At 37.3% G+C, this 24,479-nt stretch overlaps 1 protein-coding gene across 2 annotated transcripts; it reads right to left on the reverse strand.

Moving 5' to 3' along the window:
- Positions 1–152: 152 nt before the first annotated feature.
- deaf1 (DEAF1 transcription factor) lies at positions 153–23,987 on the reverse strand. 2 transcript variants are annotated; one of them, XM_030135932.1, is made up of 14 exons: positions 23,666–23,987; positions 21,482–21,570; positions 20,880–21,006; positions 20,557–20,718; positions 18,985–19,124; positions 18,625–18,690; positions 18,311–18,319; positions 18,171–18,215; positions 17,077–17,200; positions 15,668–15,796; positions 6,111–6,400; positions 5,233–5,331; positions 726–815; positions 153–618 (listed from the first exon to the last, which is right to left on the reverse strand). In XM_030135932.1, exons 1-14 carry the CDS (start codon positions 23,859–23,861, stop codon positions 517–519), a joined length of 1,668 nt encoding a protein of 555 aa, XP_029991792.1. In that variant the 5' UTR covers positions 23,862–23,987; the 3' UTR covers positions 153–516. The 2 variants fall into 2 exon arrangements, with proteins under 2 accessions (XP_029991792.1, XP_029991793.1); XM_030135933.1 differs by lacking the exon at positions 18,311–18,319.
- Positions 23,988–24,479: the final 492 nt, after the last annotated feature.

Consider the following 24,479-nt stretch of genomic DNA (forward strand, 5'->3'; position numbering starts at 1 on the left):
CTCCTAGATTCCCTTAAATCTTACACAAATAAATGTACTGTACGTCCTCACAGTGTAAGACATAAATGATCCCCCCCCCCAGCACGTCATATTTCCATACTTGTTCTTCAGTCACTGATAAAAAGGACCAACGACAGAGCAGACGACAGATAATACCTCTGAGAACTGGAGAAGACCAGGTTGTATTTGAATATTGTTACATTTTATTCACGTTTGTGGCCTTTAGTTAAACAGGCCTCTGGAAATGTTCAAACTTTAAATTAACATTTTTAAATTAATTCACAAAATGGAAACACAAGTGTTCTGAATGTTTCACGTTTGACTGGATACTCAGGTAAATAGTTTCTGTTTGAGCTGCATCTCCTCTGACGTCCAACTGAGGTTTCTGTTTTCAGTCTGTGAACTTCTTCATTGGCCAAGACTTTCACCATAACAGTATCTTCAACAGAAGGACTTCCTGTCTGCAGCAGCTGACCTCACTGAGATGCTGCTCTGTGGGCGGGGCCTGCTGTGCTCTCACTTGACTTTATCCATGTTCATGGCTGTGATGTGCTCCTCTTCCTGTACGGCCACGCCCCCTGCTGATTGACAGCAGGTCAGCTGATGATCCTTCCAGTCCTGCAGAGACCAGACATGTTAGCTTAGCTGGTGACCGACGGCCGTTTATTGTGAACATGAGATGAATGTTTATCCGTTGGCTGCTAGCAGCCTGAGGTCATCCTCACCTTCCTCTGGCAAAATGTGGAGCAGTAGTTGACTTTGTGGCAGCCGGTGCACTCACTGATGGCCATCCGACCGCAGTTCACACACATTTGCTGAAAAAACAAAAGAACAGGTGAACAGAGGAAAACAGAGAGGAAACAAAAAACAGAAGACAACTGGTGAAAACAGATGATGTCAGAGCGGTTTTATAGAAGCCCTTGTAACTAAGGCTATGTTCAGACAGCAGGTCTTAATGCACAATTAGGATTTTCTGGTGAAATCCGATTCTTTGGTGTGCTTGTTCATATTACACATTAAATGTGACTTCTATCAGTTTTGAGTATGAACTGAATGAGACTCTGACGTCACCTGCATGCACAAAAGAGGTCTTGACGTAACACATGACCACACAGGCACGCACTGTTTTTATGGAAGAAATATGTTTTACCTGCTGCTCTTCCTCCTGGGACGCAGAATTGGGATGTTTGTCGCATTTTAATGACATAAAGGTCGGATAAATGCGACCAGGCCATTCAGACTGAAGCGGCATTGCAAAATATCAGATTCGTATTGGATTTAGGACCACATATGAAAGTGAACTGGGTCGAATTTGAAAAAAATTGGATTTGTGTTGTTCAAACTGTCTTTAACAGATTGGATACAGGTCACATATGGGCAAAAAAAAAAACAGATTTGGGCTGCATTTACCTGCAGTCTGAACATAGCCTACATGCTTATCCGTAATAACTATACCTAACTGATAATATGTTAGTGATTCTCAACTGGTCTGGCTTCAGGATCCACTGTCACCCCTCAGTGACAAGCTGCAACCCAAACTGATAGTTAAATTAAACTCTTCAAGTTTAAGATAAGATAAGATAAGATAAGCCTTTATTAGTCCTGCAAGGGGAAATTCCAGATTTACAGCAACAAAGCACAAAAGCACATAAGAGCAAAATAAGTGCAAAATCTAAAATACAGACAAATCAAAAAGCTATATATATTATTTACAGCTGTGCACATACTGATCATGCCACAGGTTGGCAAGAGATACGGTTTATTGCACTGTTTAAAGTTTAATGAAAAGATGGTGTGTTTTGAACTTGAGATAACGCAGAAGACAAGTTTAATGCTAAACCAAACTGACCAGCAGGTGGTGATGCTAAAGAGGGAAATATTCCGTTTAACACTAAATTAGGTCAATTTCAACCAAAACTAAAAAGTGCACTCAGTTAAAAATTAAAAATGCATTTAGTTACTTATTCAAGAATTAAACACTGAGGTTTTTGTCCTCATTGTATGTAAAACCATATCTGATGTAGTCGTAGTCATTTGCCATGATTTGAATAGAAACTTTTGGACCTTCTTTTATGCTGTAAAATGCCTTGTGTTATTTAGCATCACAGTGCATTACTGCCACCTATTGTTGGGGAGTGTGAGTGAACAGCACTCAGCTCCATAAAAAATAAAACACAATATTTGTTTCTTAACATAATTTTTTACCCAGACAAAAGCTTGCAACTCACTAAAAAGAAGTTTACCACCCACTTTTGGGTCACGACCCACCAGTTGAGAATAACTGTGTTAAACTAATTCAGGGCTCAACAATAAGAATTGCCCAATTAACAGAGACAAATTAAATGCCATATAGAGAAAAGCAGGGAGCATGTCTAATATGAATCAGTCAGTTAATGGTGAGAGACAAATTATTTTTTTCATTTCATTTGGATTGTGCCACCATTTACACATATGATGTTTGTCAACTTAAAATAGAATTTCATAAGCCAAAGCAGTTGCAGTGTGTAGTACAGACAATAAAGACACACTTAGTTTTGTGTTAAACAGCTACACGGTCTACATCTCTCACCACATGTGATATACGTCACCATTGCTAATATGGTTACTTTTGTATATTTCACCTCCATCCTCAAGAGTGAGGTCAAACAGTATTAAAAGAGGTGAAAATCAGAAGCTGTAGCAACATCTTAAACCACTTTGAACAGATTGTGGAGACAGAAGGCTACTTCAGTGACTTTCTGGTATGTAGTCTTTGTATTTAGGTATTTTTACAGTTTCACCACAAACTGTGACTTTCCTGATTTGCAGAATTACCCAGTGTCCAGGTAAAAAGATCCAACTTTAGCCTGTCTGATTCATATGATATTAACATTAGATTAGATCATCACAATCCTGATAATGTAGTAGATGATGGTGTAGGTCCACTAACTGTCCTTCAGTTCATATTTGTTTGTGGTGGTAAAATGATCCAACTCCACCAACAGGTCAGGCTGGAGTTACCTACAACATCCATACATCTGATACGGTTTGGTGTAGGATATAAGAAATGGCCATATTCAATATATCAAGTATGCATAATGTTTACTATCATCTAAGTGCATTTTGAACAAACATTTAAACAGGAGTGCACGGTGCAGCTGAACTCTCTTTTCGATTTCATTAATTGGGGTGCGTGCACAGAATGATAAACACTTGCAACAATCATCATGTTCAGAGGAAAAAGAAACCAACAAAGATTTCATTCTTAAAATTATGTGAATGGATCAACTGTGTTTAACTGACTCTTTTTCTGGAGATGATGCTCATCCATGAATAGTTTTTTTTCTCCATATTATACCTGTAAATATCACAACTGAAGATAGCATCAACTAAGTCATTTCAGCCACTCAAACATCACCTGGTGAAGTTTATAAAGTCAATACAATTCATCTGAACAGGAACACATGCTTCTGATATTTGCTGTTGTAACCCTGATGTCTTGGTTGGTCATGTTATATCGCTTCATTCAGTTTCTCTGGGCTGTGAATGATCAGAGCTTCAGTTTATTTTTTATCAAACAACAAGACAAGAGAAAAACAGCAGATCTCACTGACAGCTCATTATCCAGAGAATGTCACTGTCATATTTGTGACACATGAAGAATGGAAAAACAAACCAAAGTTATTTTCGACGGGACAGTAAACAAACTAGTGTACTGTCATAATAATGCATTATAACTAATATTTAAATGATTAATGATGCAATAATTATCTAAAAGTTGTAAAATATTATTGCACAACTTAATTAGCTAAAAATCCAATGACTGAGGTTACACTTGATAAAGCATATTCTATTTTTTTTGTATTAGATATCTTCTATCAGTGCATTGGTTGCTGTATTGATGTTTGAAATATCACATAAATATTGTATTGTATCATCCACTCACTTGTCACTTTATTAGGTACATGTGTTCACCTGTACATTAACACAAACCTCTAACAGGCCAGTCACATGGCAGCAACTCAGTGCATTTAGACATGGTGACGATGATCTAATGACGTTCAAACCAATCAATAAAATGGGGAAAAAAATGTGATTTAAGTGACTTTGAACATTATACATTTGTCGGTGCCAGACAAATCGGCTGATCTACTGGTATTTTTACACACAATCATCTCTAGAGTTAGAGAAAATAGGCCCAAACAAAGAAAACATCCAGTGGCAGTTCACTGGGTGAAAATGCGTTGTTGCTGCCAGAGGTCAAAGGTGAATGGTCAGACTGGTTTGAACAGACAGAACGACAGCAGTATCTCAAATATCCACTAGTTAAAAAACAGACCTGCAGCAGAGCATCTGTGAGGGCACAACACCACAGTAAAGGACCACTCCTGTCTGCTAAGAACAGAAAACTAAGGCGGCATTTCACATGGGCTCATCAATACTGGACCAAAGTAGTTTGGAAAAACCTGCCTGGTCTGGTGAGACTAGGTTTATGCTGGTACATCTACAAGGAAGAATCAGAATTTGGTGTAAACAGTATTAAAACCTGGTGTCACTGGGGCACCATCCCCTTCAGATGGGCTCCACAGTCACCAGACTTCAATTCAACCTTTAGGATGTGGTGGAACAAGACAAATCTGCACCAACTATGACAATATCATATAAATATGTCCTAAAACTTCTGCAGAATGTTTCTAGCACTTTGTTGAATCTGTGTCACAAAATTAAAGCATTTTTAAGGGAAAAAGAGAGTCCATGCAAGGTGTATCTAATAAAGTGGCCAGTGAGCGTATATTACCATTTCTCTTTATTCATATTGAAGTATGAGAGTTTTTTTAGCCATATCACCCAGACATACATTGTGGGTTTTGCATTCTGGAATGAGACATTCCACTGTGTTCATTTTCTCGCTTCTGTTCAAGGTGTACCTGAACAAAAAGAAGAGTAAGCGTTCTCACATGGTTCGTAGATGATTGACGGTGTAGGGGATGCATTTTGGTTTTCTTGGTTTTTGCTTTGTGAAAAGACACCAAATCAAGGTAGAAACTACAAGTTGTTTATCTATAAATGTTGGGTGGACAGAGACACCTTCAGTAGGTGTGTTATATCTATCCATTGTTGGTAGGACCAGTGTAGATGATTTGTAGTCAGGTTTAGACAATAGGGAATAGATGTAACTGAACAACCAGTATAGATAGACAAGTGTGTATGTGTGTGTGTGTGGGTGTGTGTGTGTGTGTGTATGTCTAATACATTGATGATGAGCTCCGTGATTTCAGAGTTCCTCTTTGTCTCCGAGTCGTCTGTCTGCTGAAATGATATCTGACCCTGAAACGACGGACTGAGAGCACACTGTACGCACACACATACACGCACACACACACACACACACACACACACACAGAAATAAACACACACCGTCATCAACATTTTCATCTCTAAAATCCATGTGATAGTGTTTGACAATCTCATAAACTCATGATGGATCTTTGTCTTACTATCTGCTTTTCAGAGGGACTTTTCAGATCATTAAATCCACTGTTCATTATATTAAAAATATGTCACATTTTGTGTTTTTTCCATTATTAACAATAACAATCACATCATGTATTCAAACTGACATTTAAAGGCTTAAAATCCTTTTTTTTAATCCTATTTTTTGAGTAGAGCTTAAGTGATTTGAGATGTCAATACAAGAAAAAACAGAAAATACTGATGTATGATGATTTTATAGTCGTTTTTTTGTGCATATAAATTTTTGGCTTGAGGATCCCCAGAAGGTAGTAAATAAGAGGGATGCATAAGGGCTGGAGGACTAATGGGAAACACTGCAGCTGACATTGGTGTGTGTACAGTTAAAACAATGTGGAAAAATGTTTGTTTCATCCATAAATGGTATCTGGCATGGAATCTGTCTAAGTTTTTAGTCAATAAACAACAAAAAGTCACCACACCGCAGCTGAAGTGGTAGTAAGTGGTGGTAATTCGCATATATTTTATACGAGATGACATATGGTGACTACTGGAAAAGCCTGTCATGTTTGCCCTGCTCTATTACAGTGAGTAGAATTATTGTGCTGGATTGAAGTGTGTGTGTGTGTGTGTGTGTGTGTGTGTGTGTGTGTGCTCACCTCCTTCCTGCCTCCCTGATCTTTAACCCCTGCCATGTCCCCTGTGCTCTGTTTGGCCTGTTCAATCAGACTCTTCAGCTGTTGTACGTTGTTCATCAGTGTGTTGGCGAGGTCCTCCAGGTAAAGCCAGGTGTTCTTCTGTCCCTCATTCAACGCAGGACCCACTCCTCCAACAGGTCCCACCTCCAGGCCGCTCACAAGTGCCGTTGCTGACGGAGAACCCGACCCTATCGTCATCTTTGTGGGAACAGGCTGAGGAGACACGGCCAACGCTGGTAACGCTGTCAAGACTGATACACAAATGAGAAAATACATGAACACAAATACTAAAATCTCTCATCTTGAAGCACAACAGTTGGAATAACACATGCCATAAATGATTCTTATGTTTAACCTACTGTCAAAATAACTGGCCATGAGTTTTAATTTGAAGAAGAAAACTTGATGATACCATAATACAGATGTGTGTAAACAATGAGCTTTATACTTTGATATAGTCTGTGGAGACATAGCTTTGAGTCATTGGTGGTTTTGTTCATCTTAACCGGGGTGCTCACATAAAGATAATCGGGCTGTTTTTGTCCTGATTTTCCCCCTTCCCGACCAAATGCCAGATTATTTTATGTCTTATAAGATTATCCTATAAGATTATCCTGTCGTCTGAGGTGTGTTAAGAGTGAATTTGTCCCAATAATCGGGTCCAAAATGTAAATATTAAACCTGTTCAATATTTACGACCAAAAATCTTCATGTGTTTGGGGAAAGCCGACGACTCCTGAGTCATGAACTCCATGAATTGTGACATGGAATGGAATGTAGCCAATCAAGAAGCGAGCTGACTGAATAACAAGGAAGCAGGCGTAAATAAAAACAAGCATGGCCGACCTAAAACATGAAGTTCTGTGGACCTCAGAAATGGAGGACCAGCTTGTGGAGCTGGTGGAAGCCTGAGAATGTCTATTCAACGTCTCCGCCAAGTCATACCGCAACCAAAACTACATGTTGCATGTTGTGTTTCCTGGTTGTTGCTATGTTGTTTCTTCTTCATTTTTGTTAGATCACATTTGATCACGTGAGATTTCTGTCTTGGAGGACAAGATTCTAGATCGGTGGTGGGACAGAATCAATATGTGTGTGGTGTGTTGTGTTGAAATTATCGGAGCACACCACACACAGTATGATCAAAACTGTTCAATGCCTGATTTTTTATCTTCATGTGTGGGGTCTGGAACAGATAGAAAATCTTTTCAGATTTAGAAAATCTTTACATGTGTACCCCGCTTTAGGTGTGTTCTGGTATGAGACTTTCTACTGAACCAAATACTGAAGCAACAAAAAATTATTAATACTGTATAAAAATACAAACCATTCTCTATGTACCAATACAAGATTAATCTTTTAAATGTAAGACTTTTTCAAGATCATTTTCATCTATTTTAAGACTGAAGTACTGCAGTATGTGGTCACATATAGAAGTAATTTTATGTAGGGATATGATTCACGATTAACAGACAAAACTAGGACAGTCACAATGCAGCCTGAGAGCAAGTATAAACTAAAACCAACCAAAATAGTCCATATAGTGCATAAACAGTTATAGGCTCCAGTAACAACACATGTGGATTTTTATACACAAGAGCTTAATTTATACTAACACAAAGGCTGGATAAATGGATAAATAAAATAAATAGAATATAAATAAAAACTGGATAAATAAAAGCTGGACAAATTAATTTGATTAAATATTTATGGCCATGAAGACAACACAGTTTCCAACACTATTTAATGACTTCCAAGGCATAACATTTATACAAATGAATTTAAGAACTTTTGGAGAACCTGTAGAGACTGTGCAATATAAAGGAGAGATACCATGTGTACGTTAAGTTATTCTGTTTCAGCATGTGATCTGGGTCAATGCAGAGAACCTCATCAACATCACATGCACTGCACAGTTACAGTAGAGCTTGGAATGTAAATTAGTCTAGTAGTTTTCCTCTGAACATCTAAATGATAGAGACTGTGAAGCAGGTCAGACTTAACCACATTCTTTCTCCAGCTTCTCTCATTCACATCCCATGAACAAGAGCAATGAGAGTCACCTGAATCTCATCAAGAACTTCTCTCCTTCCTCTTCTTCCTCCTTCTGTCTGTCCTCTATTGCCTTCCCTTATCTGTAGGTCATTGTGTATCCAAAACAAGTGGACTGCCTTTTTCTTTGTTTCCTCCTTAGGTTTTGATTTGATTTTCCATGTGGGTAATCTATGTTAATTGTACATGAGCTACAATAGTTAATGGTAGTGAGTGTAACTGCTTTATACAGGAGCACATGGTCCAGCCAATGATATATTAACCCATAGAGACCCAAACAGCCATCGACGACCAAAAGCATCTAATGATCTAAAATGTTTAATAAATTCTGAATCAGTAATCCTATCAGTTCATGTAAATAACTGGTGTAAAATGCAGTTTGTCGTCTTTTCACAGTCATCAGATATGACCCATTTGGACGATCAGAGGATCCGTAGTGAACGTGGAAACACCATCATCTCCTACAACACTGATTCACCAGTAAAATCCATGGAGGTTGATCAGTGACAGTGCATGGGGACACTTATTTTTATGTTCAATTAATGATAGATTTTGCTGAAAGAGTCACTTTTTCTTCAGTTTTTTCTGTTTTTGATTCTGAGCTTTTATGAACATCCACATGATCAGAAAATTAAATATTGGAAAATACCTGATGTTCACTGAAAAAACGCAAAATACAGATGACAATAGATCATAATAAGTGGTGATAAATCACTAAAGAAAAGTTAAATATAGAGAAAAACATATTTTGGAGTTGCCACAAAAGTAACACTGAGTCTTTATGGGTTAAGAGATTTGATTTGGCAAATATTCACTGAAACATCGAGGATAATCAGTTTATACCAACATACTCTACACCATCCCACCCAATATAATTAAAGAATGTTTAATATGACTAGTAGAAGGAGCAGTCTTAAATTTACCAACAGTAATGCATGCAGTGAAATAAGAATTAACTTAGAGTTCAATCATAGAAATATGAGAAGTAAAATGTTTTTCTTGGATTTAAAAATATCAACACACAGGCCTAGATGCTGCTTCACCTTTATTACTGCCCTTGTAAATGTGTTTTCCATCCATGTTCTGAACCACCTGGTCCTCATGAGGGTCATGGGGGTGCTGGAGCCCATGCTGACTACCTTCAGGCAAGTCAATGCATTTTCTAGTCTTCTATTAAATCTTACTGTCATGTGTGTGTTAACGTGTTACTGATCCACTGATTTGAGGGAATGACCTTTTCTGCTCTTGTTAGACTGTTCCATTCATGAGGGAATTGATTACAAGGAAGGACTGTGGCCTTGTCTTTGAAGGAAAAGGAATGATCTTTGAGATTCAGAAAGGTCCCAATGTTTTAATTTATCCATTTATTTATTTTCCAAACCACTTGCTCTTCATGAGGGTAGTGGGGGTGGAGGAGCCTATCCTGGCTACCATTGGGCAAAGGTGGGGTAGGCCGAGGGATTTACAGTAACCAGTTAACATACTAAGAGCATGTCCTTGGATGGTGGACAGAACCCACCCAGACAGAACATGTAAAATCCACATAAAAAGCCCAGCACTGCACCATCATACCACTGGCCAACATTATCTTTATTTGTTCACCTATTACATTATGTAACAGGTGCTTGTTATTTGGAATTTGACAGATTTGTGTCAGAAATTATAATTCATTGAATTAACTGTTTATCAAAGGCCTTGGTGTATGACGTCTTCTTGCGTTTTCACAAAATTTTGACCAATATTATTACAAAATACTTCACTGCAAAAATCTAAATCTTACCAATTTAAATCTTATCTTGTCATTTCTAGTCAAAATATCTCATCACACTTAAAATAAGACATAACCACCTAAAGAATAACTTGTAAGTGAGAAATAAGAACTTATTTTTAGACAATAGATCTTGAAAATCTTATTTCAAGAAATCTTACCAAGATAATTTTCACTTGTTCCATTGGCAGATTTTTTTTTTTTTTGCTTGAATTAAGCAAAAAAAATCTTGAAACAAGCAAAAAAAAATCTGCCAATGGAACAAGTGAAAATTATCTTGGTAAGATTTCTTGAGATAAGATTTTCAAGATCTATTGTCTAAAAATAAGTTCTTATATCTCACTGAAAAGTTACTCTTTAGGTGATTATGTCTTATTTTAAGTGTGATGAGATATGAATGAGACTAGAAATGAGAAAAATACTCTTGGTAATATTCAGATTTTTGCAGCGTTCAAAAACAAATCTGCTCATTGACGAAGCATTATATCATTCTGATTTTCTGAATAATAGATGGCTTACTACTTTTAAGAGCCAAATTTCCAGACAAAAAACATTATCTATTCTGGCTATATTAATTTTCAGCCTGTTCCGACATTTCTGCTGATTTTAGGTGCTGTCTGAAAAACACTGACGTGCTGCAACCCAGGAGTATCTTAGCTGAATTCATTTAAATAAATTAAATCCCCGAATGCCACAACAGCAGCGGTTCCCCGCCACACCTACTACATCGTCATTGTCTGCCACTTGGGGCACCTATGAAGACATCTCAGTGTGTGATTGGATGCCTGCTATGACACTTTGAGGTTTCCCACAGCTTCACAATACGCAGCTGCGTTTAATATGAGAACCAATCACGGAGCAGGTGATGTCAGAGTGTCCTCCATATGTCCACTATGACCCACATACAGAGGAAAGTGTGACAGAGTCCAAAAATAACACAACATCCATCAGACGGTCTATTATAACAGGAACCACAGGGAACAGGTGTGTCTGTGTGTGTCTGTTTGTGTGTCTGATCTCTGAGGCTTTGTCCTACATCCATTTTTTCTCTAGTAACACACACACACACACACAGTGAATAAACTGAGATGTGCAAACACTAATCACCATTTGTGCTCCTTTCATGTCAATTTCAGACATATCATAAATACCAGTTTCCCCCATGGAAATACTGTAAGCACCTGTAAGTATGTGAACATTCACAAAATACTCTCTTTTGTGATAATATTCCCACTAAGCTCCTCCCATGGCTGATGGAAAATAAATACTCCACTGTTGAAGAGATGCAAACTGTGATTAACACACACACAAAACATTATTTCCCACTGGTGGGAGACGTTCAATATCACACCTACACTGACTCTCCCAACCATTCTCATATCCAGAAACCAGTTAATATCAACACAGACCGGGTTTTAAAAGTAGGTGTGTTTGTCCTCATCTACACATGTGGACTTTTCTTTTGGTCATATGTCTCTACAACAGCCTAGAAAAACTGCTGGTTCGTTGGTTTCTTTATAACACTGAGTTGTAAACTCTACTAAAAACCTAACATGCAAACATGTCCGATAAAATCTCCCAAGACCAGGGCAGTGTTGATACATCCCACATGTCCTAACTCAAGGTATCTGGAGGTTGGAAGGAGCCAAATTTATGACTTTTTAAGATATTTTTCAAGGTGTTTTTGGTCAAATTTAAGACCTTAGATTCACAAAAATTAACACACTGCAAAAAAGGAATATCTTACTTAGATAAACTGACTTGAATTTGGAATATTTATATTGCAAGATCTTTTTTTTTTTTAATTTATTAACTTATTGAGACTTAATCTTGTTGTCACTTAGACATTACAACTAATTTTAAGCAATACTTATAACAAAACAAGCTACATCATTGGGGGATTAGTATGACGGACACAGTAATTGTTTGCCCTCAAGAAATTTTTACTTGTTTCATGCAGTGTTACCTCTGCGTATCAATTGAGTCATAAGACCATATATATATATATATATATATATATATATATATATATATATATATATATATATATATATATATATATATATATGTATGTATATATATATGGCTGTCAAAATTAACGCATTAACGTAGATTAATCCATCATGATTAATCTGATTAAAAATTTTAACACAATTAAGCCATTCACAGTCCAGAATGACTCTGAACATCTCTGGCAACACATTTCAGGCAGTTTGTCCAAGTAGAGTTAGCGTTAACCTTTAAAACAGAGCTAAAGCTGCAGGAATTTAAATCTGGAGAAAAAAATGAATTGCCAGAATTTGCTCATACACACTTTCCTTCTGCTGCTCTCTCCTCTCAGCCCAAATCAAAAGACTAAATACAAAAAAGTAAACTGACATAATTTCCTGCTGTTATGGAAAAGCAAAGCCACTTTTCACATGTGTTGCTGATGTAGTAGAGCAAGAGTCGTGTCCATGTTTCGTCTGGCAACGGTGTCATCTGCGATCAGGTGTTATAACTGTTAATCAATTATCTAACCACTGACCTGTCTGAAAACACCTTTTCTTTTAGAAGTAAATCTCATGTCTTGTCAGATCACTTACATAACAACATGCTGAATTGGTAATTAAGGAGTGTTTGCCTAGTGACACTATAAACTATCAAGCACTGCACCTTTAAACAGCCTTTATGACACATTTTTTGACTATTAAAATGCTGATTCTTAGTTTTACTGTAAGTATTGGCTTCAAATAGCACAGACTTTTTTTTTTTTCCAAAAGGCAGATGTTCCATAATATTTTAAGAAAAGCTTCTGTAACAGGCAGCTGCTTCCTTCACTGCTGCAGGCTGGAGCTGGAGATAAGGTCACATTAATAACCTCCATTTCTTTACTCAACTGCACATTTTTTACTGTGCTTTTAACAATCAAAACCTGTACAACTCACCACATGTGAGGTAATATGTACTATAAAGAATGACATTTAGTAATAAATGGGATGGTACCTTGTCCTACTGACATGCTTAGCATCTGACCTGGACTATTACCAGGTCATTCTCTATTTCAGAGTTTGACATTTAATCTGAATCACAGCACTGAAGACTATTCAACAGATTTGTTGAACAACAGTTTCTGTGCTATTACTGTAAGTACTATACAAACTTCTGTTAAATTAATATGTTTAAAGATTATTTTTCAGATTTACTTATTTAAATGTGCATGTTTACTTTGTAATGTAAATGATCTGTGAAAAAATATTTTCAAAATAATAAAACAACTAATTCGCATCAGCTTCAGCTGAGTCTCAGCAACAGCTTTTAAACATCAGATGGTTGGTTTTAAAGTGTCAGAATCTGAAAATACACACAGTTTCCTCCTCTTCTTGGTCCAAATCAAAACATTGAAGATATAGATAGATGACCTGACGTTGTTTTGTGCTGTTTGTGAAAAAGTGCAGCCACCTCTAAAAGCTTCTGTGTTGTGATGTGGAGCAGATCAGCAGAGTCACACCCAGAAGCAGCGATCATTTTCACTGTCAGTCTCATATGTACAGAAAACAGATATGATTGGCCAAAACACATACAGTATGAAAACAGTGTGTCCTCTTAGACCGCTGGAATGACAATATGGTGAAAGGTAATTATGCAGTTTTTGCTCAGAGACGTTACGAACTATCAAACACTGCAGCTTTAAACAGCCAATTATTTTCAAAAATAATCACAAGTGAGTCAGATCAATGTATGTGAAAGTGTTAGGGTTAGATTAACGCCTCTAACAATGTTTCTGTCAATGACGCAAGCTCTGATTGGTCTTTGGTGCCTCATTAGTCCGAGCTTTCACACCCACCAACAGCTTATATCAAAAGCATGGCAGCCAATCAGAACACAGCCGTCAGAAGGAGGCTCACAGGATGATGGATGTTGTAGGTGTCAGCAGCACCAAAGGGGACGTGGGAAAACCCCGGGACAGCTCATTAAGGAGAAGGACACGGTAAATGCCAGGCTGAATGATCAGTTCACTGATTTATTTTGTTTTTATACGTCTTTTTCACTTCATTACTTCAAGATCGACACCAATAAATCATCACTGTTTAACAGATTATCAATTATCCACGTGTCTGTAAACGTAACAACACATAACCTTTTGCACTGTCTTCCTGTGTGGCTTTTCCTGAGATTTTTAAATCCCTTTGTGGCAGATCATTGACTTGTGATATTGTGATATATAAACAAAATAGAACTGAACTAAATTATCAGCAGATCTTGGCTTAAATAGTGGCCAATAGCTGATGTTAGTCTTTTCCAATAGAATTATCAACTTTGAAGAAAAAAAACAGCTCAAAAAAAGGATGCTGGACCCATCTAGATTTTTTGTCCGGATAGTATGATGTTAATTACTTTGAGCTTTCAGTATTTTCTGATGTCAAAAATGTTCATTTCCAACGGTAATTTTTTCAGCTACATAATTTTTCTTGTCAGTCAAGGTTTTGAAGGCAGTTGCTTTCTCATTTTTTATTGAAAGTATTATTGCTGTTCCAGCTACTCCTGCATTACATACATTAAATGCGACAGAATGATGAGAACATATTTTTTGTTATTTAAAAATCCTAATGCAGCTGTATCTGATGGCTAAATGAACTAAATGGAGCAGAGTATGTGTGGTCTGAAAGAAACATGTAGATGAAAATGATAAGGTTTATAAGGGTAACAAGTGGTGCCAGGCACAACAAACCCCACCCCTCGCACGTATTGTAGTTTATTCTGGCATCTATCCAGCTGATGTCATCATGTCTATGCGTGTGCTGATGTCAGCATATCAGTTGCCTCTATATATATGCCAAGTTTGAAGTAAATTGAAACAAAATTGATGTTTTTATAGACATTTGAAATTGCACCCATTATAAGTAAATGGGAGAAAAAAAAAAGATTTTAAAAATTCATAAAACAATTTAACTTTGACCTACTTTTCCCAAAACATAACCACATTTATTTCGGCTCACTGGCAATCTATAAATCCTATTTGGTATGAATTCAACCAACAGTTTTGCTGCTACAAACGTGAAATTTCGCCCATTACACGTAAATGGGAAAAAAAAAAAAGTATTCATAAAAAAATTTAACTTTGATTTACTTTTCCTAAAATATAAGCAAATCTATTCTGGGTCACTGGCGATCTATAAACCCAATTTGGTATGAATTCAACCAATAGTTTTGCTGCTAGAGTGTTAAAGAAACAAACAAACCAAACCAAAAACAATGCCCCTTGCCTCCCCTTCAGGGGGTGGGGTAATAAACATACACACTATGTCTTTACTGCAATTTCCCAGATTGCGATCAGTAAAGTCTGTCCATCTGTCTGTCTATCTATACACATAGGAGGGTCTCATATATTAGATTAAATCCGATTACAGTATAATACTGGACTCAAAGGATAGTGGGACTCAGTAGGATGGTAGTGGGGTTTCCTATATGGATATATGGACTATATGGAAAAAAACAATACTTGACTTGGAGAATCGCAGGTCACAAACCGACACCATATCAAACCAGACTGGACCTGGACCTGTGCATAAAGGATAAACCCTGTCTAGTTTGGATGAAAATCAGTTTTAATGGGATGGTTTAGAATTGCATATCCACCCAATTATCATCAGGCAGTTTGATGATCAGAGTAAAGAGTTACTTAGCTAGTCTGTGAAAGCGGCAGAGGTGAATGTACCTGCAGTGCTGGTGAACACTTCGTTCTGCGTGGGTCCGTCTGAGATGATGGCAGCAGCATCTCCAGCTGGGGCCCGGTCAAAGGTCAAGGTACCTGAGGTGGTAATCTGTCCTGACGGGGACACTGTAACTGATGGACAGGACTGATGAGTTAAAACACCCCACACCTTATTACTGCTTAAATAACCTTTAATGGTGTTGTCTCTAATATGCCAGAAATGCCTGTTTTAACTTCTTATGCCTTTTAAATGGATGGTAGAAAACAATGCCCTTAGATATAAATATAACAAAGTCCATTAAATGACACGAAGTAAGTATGTATGTCTTTAACATTGCCTTACATTATTATTGCATGTAACATTATGAATGTATATTAACACTTGCTACATAGATATCATTATTAACTATATGGACATTAAAAAGTGTGGTGCTTTGTCTGGCAAATGGGATTAAGACAACATTTCTTTTACCTTTTATTTTCCACAGCATCAAATTAAGAGTGAAAACTAGTAAAGGAAGATGACAATATTTAACTAGAAGCACTCGGAGAGCGGAGACCTCCGCCAAGGCTGATCAGTGCGCCCCCCCCCCCCCCCCCGATCACCACCAAAATTTAATCATTTCTTCCTCATCCCATTTCCAACAAACCCTGAAAATTTCATCCAAATCTGTCCATAACTTTTTGAGTTATGTTGCACACTAACGGACAGACAAACAAACAGACAGACAGACAGACAGACAGACAAACAAACAAACAAACCCTGGCAAAAACATAACCTCCTTGGCGGAGGTAACAATGTACAGTGAATTTACAGTGTAATTGTAGAACACTGTTTGTGATGGGCATTTTGTAGCAGCTAATCCACAATAAAACATCAGCATCAAAACTACAACATGAAATGGGTGACAAAATACAACATAAATAACAATAATCTAAAATGTACTGTTTAAAGTACACAGCTACATGATTGCTCATTAACTCTACCCTCACATGATGTTTGTAGGCAGGATCAGGATACACTTCACTGATACACTGGAAATATGCTTTTACTTTAAATGCCAATAGCTCAATAGGAAATTAATGATGGCATTTAAATTTCAGAGTTTATAATGCACATAATCTGCTTAATAAAATCTGATTTTAAGGCTGCAACTGGATTCAAATATAACTGTAACTACACACTTTTTGTTGTTGTAAATACACAATCCTGTTACACATATTCAAATGTTAAATTTATTCTATTACTCCCCAATACTGGATATGATATAAATGGAAGCAAATCTTCAAACATCAGAAGCTGCAGCCTGTGAACTTTGACTGTTTTTGCTTGAACACATAAAATTTACTGCCATGACATAGTTTTTTTGCATCATTTTTGTAAGACATCACACCGAGATGGCATGACTTACATGTTGTCCCAGGGGTCAGGGTGATGTTTTTGGTGGGAGGATGTTCTTTCTTGGCAGGAACAACAGGAGGATCTATGTCTTTTTTCCTCCTCTTATATGGGACAAAGAGGCGGACCGGACCAGTCTGAAACAGATCAGAAACAGGACTGTGATGATACTACATAACATCCAAGACTTGTGGTAAAACTTATCATATCAATCTGTCTGAAAATATTCATTATCCCGCCCCCAAAGAGGAGGCAAGGGGTATTGTTTTTGGTTCGGTTGGTTTGTTTCTTTGCTTGTTAAATCTCTAGCAGCAAAGTTATTGGTTGAATTCATACCATATTGGGTTTATACATTGTCAGTGACCCAGAATAGATGTCAATATATTTTGGGAACAGTAGGTCAAAGTTTAAATTTTTTATGAATTTTTTTACCTCTGCCAAGGAGGTTATGTTTTTGCCACCGTTGGTTTGTCTGTCTGTCTGTGTGCAAGATAATTCAAAAAGCTATGGACGGATTTGGATGAAAATTTCAGGAAATGTTGATACTGGCACAAGGAACAAATGATTAAATTTTGGAGGTGATTGGGGGGGGGGGGGGGGGGGGGGGCACTGATCTGGTCTGCGCTCTCCGAGTGCTTTTCTAGTTAAATCTTTTTTTGTCTCCCATTTACTCATAATGACCAAAATTTGAAATGTTTGTAAAAACATCAATTTTGTTTCAATTTACTTCAAACTTGGTGCATATTTAGTGACAAATTGATAAGCTGACATCAGCACATGCATATACACGATGACATTAGCTGGATCGATGCCAAAATAAGCTATGATACGTGCGAGGAGCGGGGTTTGTTGTGCCTGGCACCAGTTGTTTTTAAGTGTGGCAGGGTGTATTTGACAACTAAACCAGACATTGATTTTAAAAAATGTGTGACCCAAGGGATATATAGCAAGTAAGTGTATTTATGTAAGGTGTGACTTAGGACAGTGATTTTCATTAAGCCTTTTTAGTTTTTCTTCTATTAAATCATGAACAAACAGACAGAGTGAATTAATTTACTGCTCACAGTATATCATGAAATTGAGACACACAAAAATACATAAACTCACCATATTGATGTTTTCTGCAGCCAGAGCCTCTCCCTCCTTTGAACACTGCACAGAAATACAAAGATAATAACACAGTCTGTTTGAGCCAGGTTAACTCTACTTCTATGACCAGTGGAGGAATATACAGAGGCTTTACTTACAGGAGATATCTGTTGCATAAATGACATGAAGATATTATTAGATATCATTGCAATGTCACTATCTGTGAGAACCATTTAGTTTAAATAAACTTTCATAAGCCCTATATGATAAAGCATTTGGCATTTAGTTAAAGGTGGATTTTCAAGAGTGTATTTATCTTAAGAAGGATTTTATCAACAGATGAAAAAATGTGATATGGAGAATAACATGAAAAATGTCTATTTCAACATAGGTTTACTGAGAAACCAAGACCAGGAACATCAGGACAAGGTTCTGCTGGTGTTTAAGGTGTCTGCAGAGAAAACTGACTCACCGCTGCTAGGTCATCACAGCAGGCTGCACAGGTACAGGAGGCAGCATGAGGATTCAGGATCCGCTCCTACACAGACAGGTAGGGTCAAATGTTTGGATGTGTTATACATGATTAAGAAAGATGGGTTTGGGTTTAGATCTGTTTCAGTAAATTTCTTTTTACCAACATAGTGATGGTTTAAATGAGCAACACACCTGTTTAATCATTGGCTCCATCATTAAGGGGTAAGAGTATCTGTTTATAAGGAAGCATGTACCTGTATGCTTCTGCTTTAATGTGCTATGTGGTTTGTATTTACCAAAGATTCTACTGAATAATGTTCATATTGTCTTACTGAGGTGCCTGTCACCTGTGTGTTACCTGTATGAGGCAGAGCAGTGGTCTCCCTGCGTATCTGATGCTCCTCTTCCAGTCTTTACTACTTGCTCTTCCTGCCAGACCTTCAAACTCAGTGGGAGTGAACCACTGCTGATTGTGTTTGATGCACCGACCTTTGCCTCCTGAAAACAAGAGTCATTGTTTAGCACATTTTCAATTTATACTCAACTTATGTCCTCCGATCACTATGTTATGTTCTCTATTTTAGAAAAAAAATCACCAAGAGTTGAGGTGAATCTATGAATTTCAGGAAGTAGGTCTCCTCCAAAGAATCTGTTATGTTTCTATGGCAGTTCAGAACAAGTTTCCTCTTCTGCTTTTTTCTATTTTACAGAAATTAAAGGAGGTATGGTCCAGCTTTAGGGTACATTAAAGACATCTCTGCTGGAGTGTTGACCAGGGTTAATTTCTGCTTTATCTAAAAAGCTCTGAACAGATAAACCAAACTAGCGTGCTGACCTGTGTGGATCCACAGGTTCTAGATGTTGTCATTTTAACGCTGTTGTATATTCGTGTATGCTGTACCACATTTGTCCAGCAATCACCACCAAAGCATTCTGGCTATACCAATGGGATTATAAGGCTTTTGTGTTCCAAAATTATTAATATCTCCCAAAATATTGGTCATATCAACTTGCCGTTTTCGCTAGTCTATTCCTTGACCAAAAATACATAAGTATGCCAAACTGCAGCAGTCAGCTCTTTCTGGATTTTGTGTGAATCCCTGGACACACACACACACTTTTAATATAGCTATATATAAAGGTGCATGAGCCATTTTTAATTTGCATATAAAAACAGTGGAAATACCAAAAATTCCATTAAAAATATTAAATATTAGAAATGTTTTTACACTTGAATGTGGAGGAAAAATTATTACATTGAATAAAGGTAAATTCAAATAAGTACAATGAAAACAGATTTAGTGCATAATTCATATGTCTGAATGTGTGATCTAAAACGTCATATATAACATTCACTGATTTAGAAATAGAAATGCCACATTAGATGGAAACAGCAACAACACAACACCATTTGTTCGGAACTGCAAAAAACAAATGTTAGACAAAAGCTGTAACAAACTCTGGCAAATTCTGGAAGAGTTTGGAAAAGTGAAGAAAGGTTATATGATCCAGACTAGATGTTTGGTTCAGGGAGCAAAGTCTGACACCAGCTTTAGAGTTTTTGACAAAATACTCCTAACGTCTATGAAATACTACCTGCACCTGGCAAACTTTTACCTTTACAATGGTGATATAACACTATATAGGGATATTACATATATTCCTATAACAGAAGTGAATTGAAATGCATGTTTATGTGCTAATTTTCGGAAAATTTGCAATGCATGTGGGTGGAAATCTTGACACAAGGGGTGTTTTTTGTGGCACAGAGGAGGGAGAGGTAGGTATTTGGGTAGTTGTGATTAGAAACTTCATCATCAGACATCACAAAATCTCACACACTGAACCTATAAGTGCAATAATCAGTAACTCTCTGTTCACTGTCAATACGTTGTTTACCCATTCTCCTTGAATTAGCCTATTTACTCACCTGATCCTAGCCGGTTTTTGTACAGGATACCACTGGTGTCCCGACAGCGGACTGGCAGCTCATTGTTGTACACAGAGGGGTCCCAGTTATACTTAGAGCAGGAGTCTTTGTCCTGGGGAGGGGTCAGAGGTGTGGGCGGGGTCTGTGATCCTGAGGGACACACTGAAGGACAAAACAAACACACCACCAGTCCCCGACAGAGTGATGGGACTGTGTCATTCAAGGGCAGATTTTTATATTTTTAACAAAGTTTCAAAGTGAAGACTGACAATACCACACACACACACACACACACACACACACACACACACAAACAGTGGTACCTGGAGCAATGGCAGCAGCAGACTTGAGGCCAGCAGCTTCCACGATGCTGCTATCAGTGTGAACCACAATTAGAGTGGCCTTCTGGGTACTGAGACCTTCAGCCAGCTGCAAAGTGGTCCTCCCACTCTGTGAAACACACAGAAGGAACATAGTTAAAGGTGAGGAAAAACCTTACTCTCTGTTGTCTTGAGGAAATTCTGAGATTGGAGTTTCATGGATCAAACCACCATCAATCCAGTTTGTGGACAACCTGCTCTACCAACAGAGCCACAGCGCCCGAAATCTGCAGTTTATCTCAATCTGATCAACATGTGCGCCACCAGAAACACAACCAACAATGTTGTTTTTTGATTGAGGCTAAAAGTTTCCCTTTACCAGTCACATAACTACTTAATAGAGAGATTCGTGGATACTCTTGAATGCTGCACATTTACTCTGAACATTTGGAGAAAACAAAATCAAAGAGGAACCATGGAAATATAAATATGGAAAGACCTGTTTAACTGTTTGGACTAATGACTGTGAACTCATCCTTTCATCTGATGGTATGGACAAAATGATGCTGAGCATGAGCGCTGATAAGGAGGGTGTGCTAACCTACCAGTACGTGCTCAGGTAGGCTTCCTGATGTGGCAACTGTTGTGGTGAAAACGTTGTCGTCTGCAGCCTGAACACCACCCACCGTCACCTCTGATAAAAACAGACATCAGATAATGTTAGGTATATGATAGTGTAAAATAACCTGAAACTTCAACTTCTACAGTGTTTTACCCACACCAGGATCCATGCTACACATGAATAAAAGGGAATAACAAATTGCAAAATATTTTTTTTAAATTATTATTGCTAAATTGAGTGGTGGATGTTAGCAATGTTCAGCAAAGCATGGCAATTTCATCTGAATTCCGCTCAGAGTTTGGTTCCTTTATCTCTTAATTTGGCAAAGAAAAAAATCTTGCAACAATTGTTAGGCTTAATAATGACCAAAAAGAGAAAGCTTCAGTGTCAGATGCAAGAGAAATGTTAAGAGACACCATTTCCCTATGAAAGAGACTTTTACAGTTGGTATTGACAGACTGGATTAAAGGTATGGGGACATGAAACAGATGCAGTAATACTTTAGTGACCATGACTATAAATTATGTCAGATTGTATATTTATATTGGTTGATATTTAGTATATATGTAGTGGATTATGATGTAGAATTACATATATGATAATCATTATATTGGCTGCTTTAAAAATATATAAATATTGCATTAATATAAGTTAATACAGTTTGTGTGTCATATTGTAATGAGTCATTTTGGGGTAGGAATGAATAAGCTCTTGCTTTAGCTTACTCCATTTCAAACACATTACAGAAATCATATAAATGCATCTATTTATTTATTGTTTTGTCCTACGTGTTTGAAATAAATGTGTCATTTATTATTTCATGTATCTATATGGTGTTGCAAAAGGTGGGAATTTTATAAACATTTTAACACAAGTTTGCTGGGCCACAAAGCAAAGTGTCATTCAACAATGAAAATCACTGGTTAAACTTGGTTAAAGTTACAGTAAAGAGCTCTCATCAACCTCTTTACTAATTTGTCATTTTTAAATTGTCTGTGAGCACTTTAGACACTATAGAGAAGTTAAGAGTTAAACTAATATCAGAAATTTCAACAGATGTAAGTTAGTATCGGTGAAACCACTAAATGGTTAAAAAAAAAAAAATCAGTGTGGAAAACAATGAAAGGCCTTGACATATTATTGAACCCTGACTTATAACCACTATTACTTGAGAATACTACTTTAATCAAAATAGGAGGATGTGCAGTAATGTGAGTTTGGTTAATGATTTATTACAAAACCTTAAATCTAACAAAATACTTGAACTGAGATAGATAGATAGATAGATAGATAGATAGATAGATAGATAGATAGATAGATAGATAGATAGATAGATAGATAGATAGATAGATAGATAGATAGATAGATAGATAGATAGATAGATAGATAGATACTTTATTGATCCCGGGGGAAATTCAAGTGTTCAGCAGCTTACATACAGCACAAGAAGACAAAAAACAAACAGACCAAAACACAACACAATAGTGGGTTAGTACCAGGTTGACATTAAGGTTAGTATATATACTCTAAAAGACACTTGACAAAGAAACTACTCTAAAAGGGCTTCCTTTACAATACTGCAAATAAAGACTTCTGATTGTATTTTCACATTTCAGGGCAATGATATAAAGTGAAACAGTGACATAAAGTGAAACAGTGATTTAAGTGTAACAGTTATTTTAATTAGCCAAGGTTTATCAAAACAAATATTTTAAAAGCAGCAATACTTGTCATAGTTTTGACAATGAGGTTAAAGTAAATTAACTTGATTAAATAGGATAAACTCCTAAACTTTTTCATCATTCTTATATCGTGCATATTGTTGAGCTAATACATTCCCAATCAAAGAACTTATACTGTCGATAATAGTCGTTTTGTTGCAAATAAATCAAGCAGCAAGATAGACTTCTCCGCCATCTTGAAATGAAAGCGGTTCTCAAAAAGCACACTTTCGTTTTTTTCCCTCTATTTTCTTTGTCTAAAGCACCTACTGTCGAAGAACTTATATTCATACGCATTAAAAGCTTTTTTTTTTTTTCATCCATAGCAATATCAGTGCTCGGCTACACAGCTATGTCTCCGCCATATTAGTCTAAAAAAAAACCCGTCGTCGTAAACACTGCTACAGTATTCGCCTCTTTGCTTTCACACTCTTTGCCCGCCTTGCCTGCTGCCTCGGCCTCGTCCGTGTTCGGCAAGGACTCGGCTCCCATGTCGATGTTTCCCGGTTCCATCGTGGTGACTTCGGCCTCCGACTCGGTTTCCGAGTTTACGCCGATGGGCGGTTCCAGCCCGAGCGCCTTCAATCCATCTATGACCTCTCCGTCCTCCACTATGGCAGCATGACACTCCTGCTGAATCATTGTGGACTGCCTCTGATAGGAGAAACCCAGTCTAACGGTTCCGCTGTGTGTCTGAACAGCCGCTGAGCCTTACAAAAGGGTTTAGGCTGGAATGGATCATGCACATGGACGCGCCACTCCACCGTTATTGGCTGTATAGACATTTGTTGTGGGGGGTGCTCCTAAAATCGAGATTGATTTCCCTACCTCTGTTTCATCCCTCCAAACAAATGATCTTTAATAATAACAACATTATTAATTTCTTGTGATTATAAGGCGGTGATGTGTGGGGCGGAACCAATGTCTGGGAAAACATTCTAGTCGGATCGTTTAGAACGGTACACGCCACTTGCCAACTCTAGAGAAATGACCCCGCCCCTTTCAATGCTTTGGTAGGGTTTAACTACAAGCAGATATCACACACTAATTCAGACTCACAAACAACACTTTCCACATTCTCATGCCAGACTCCACTAATTAAATTAAATTAAATTAAATTAACCCTTTCATGCATAAATCAAGATTTTTTTTTAGTGTTTTTATTCCTCTTAAGGCATGAAAAAAAAAAACACATTGCGATTGAATTTTTTTATGAACCTATTTTTCATGGAATTGCAAAAATATCCACTCAGCTGGACA

Source organism: Sphaeramia orbicularis, chromosome 6 (assembly GCF_902148855.1).
Source record: "Sphaeramia orbicularis chromosome 6, fSphaOr1.1, whole genome shotgun sequence".
Classification (NCBI taxonomy): domain Eukaryota; kingdom Metazoa; phylum Chordata; class Actinopteri; order Kurtiformes; family Apogonidae; genus Sphaeramia; species Sphaeramia orbicularis.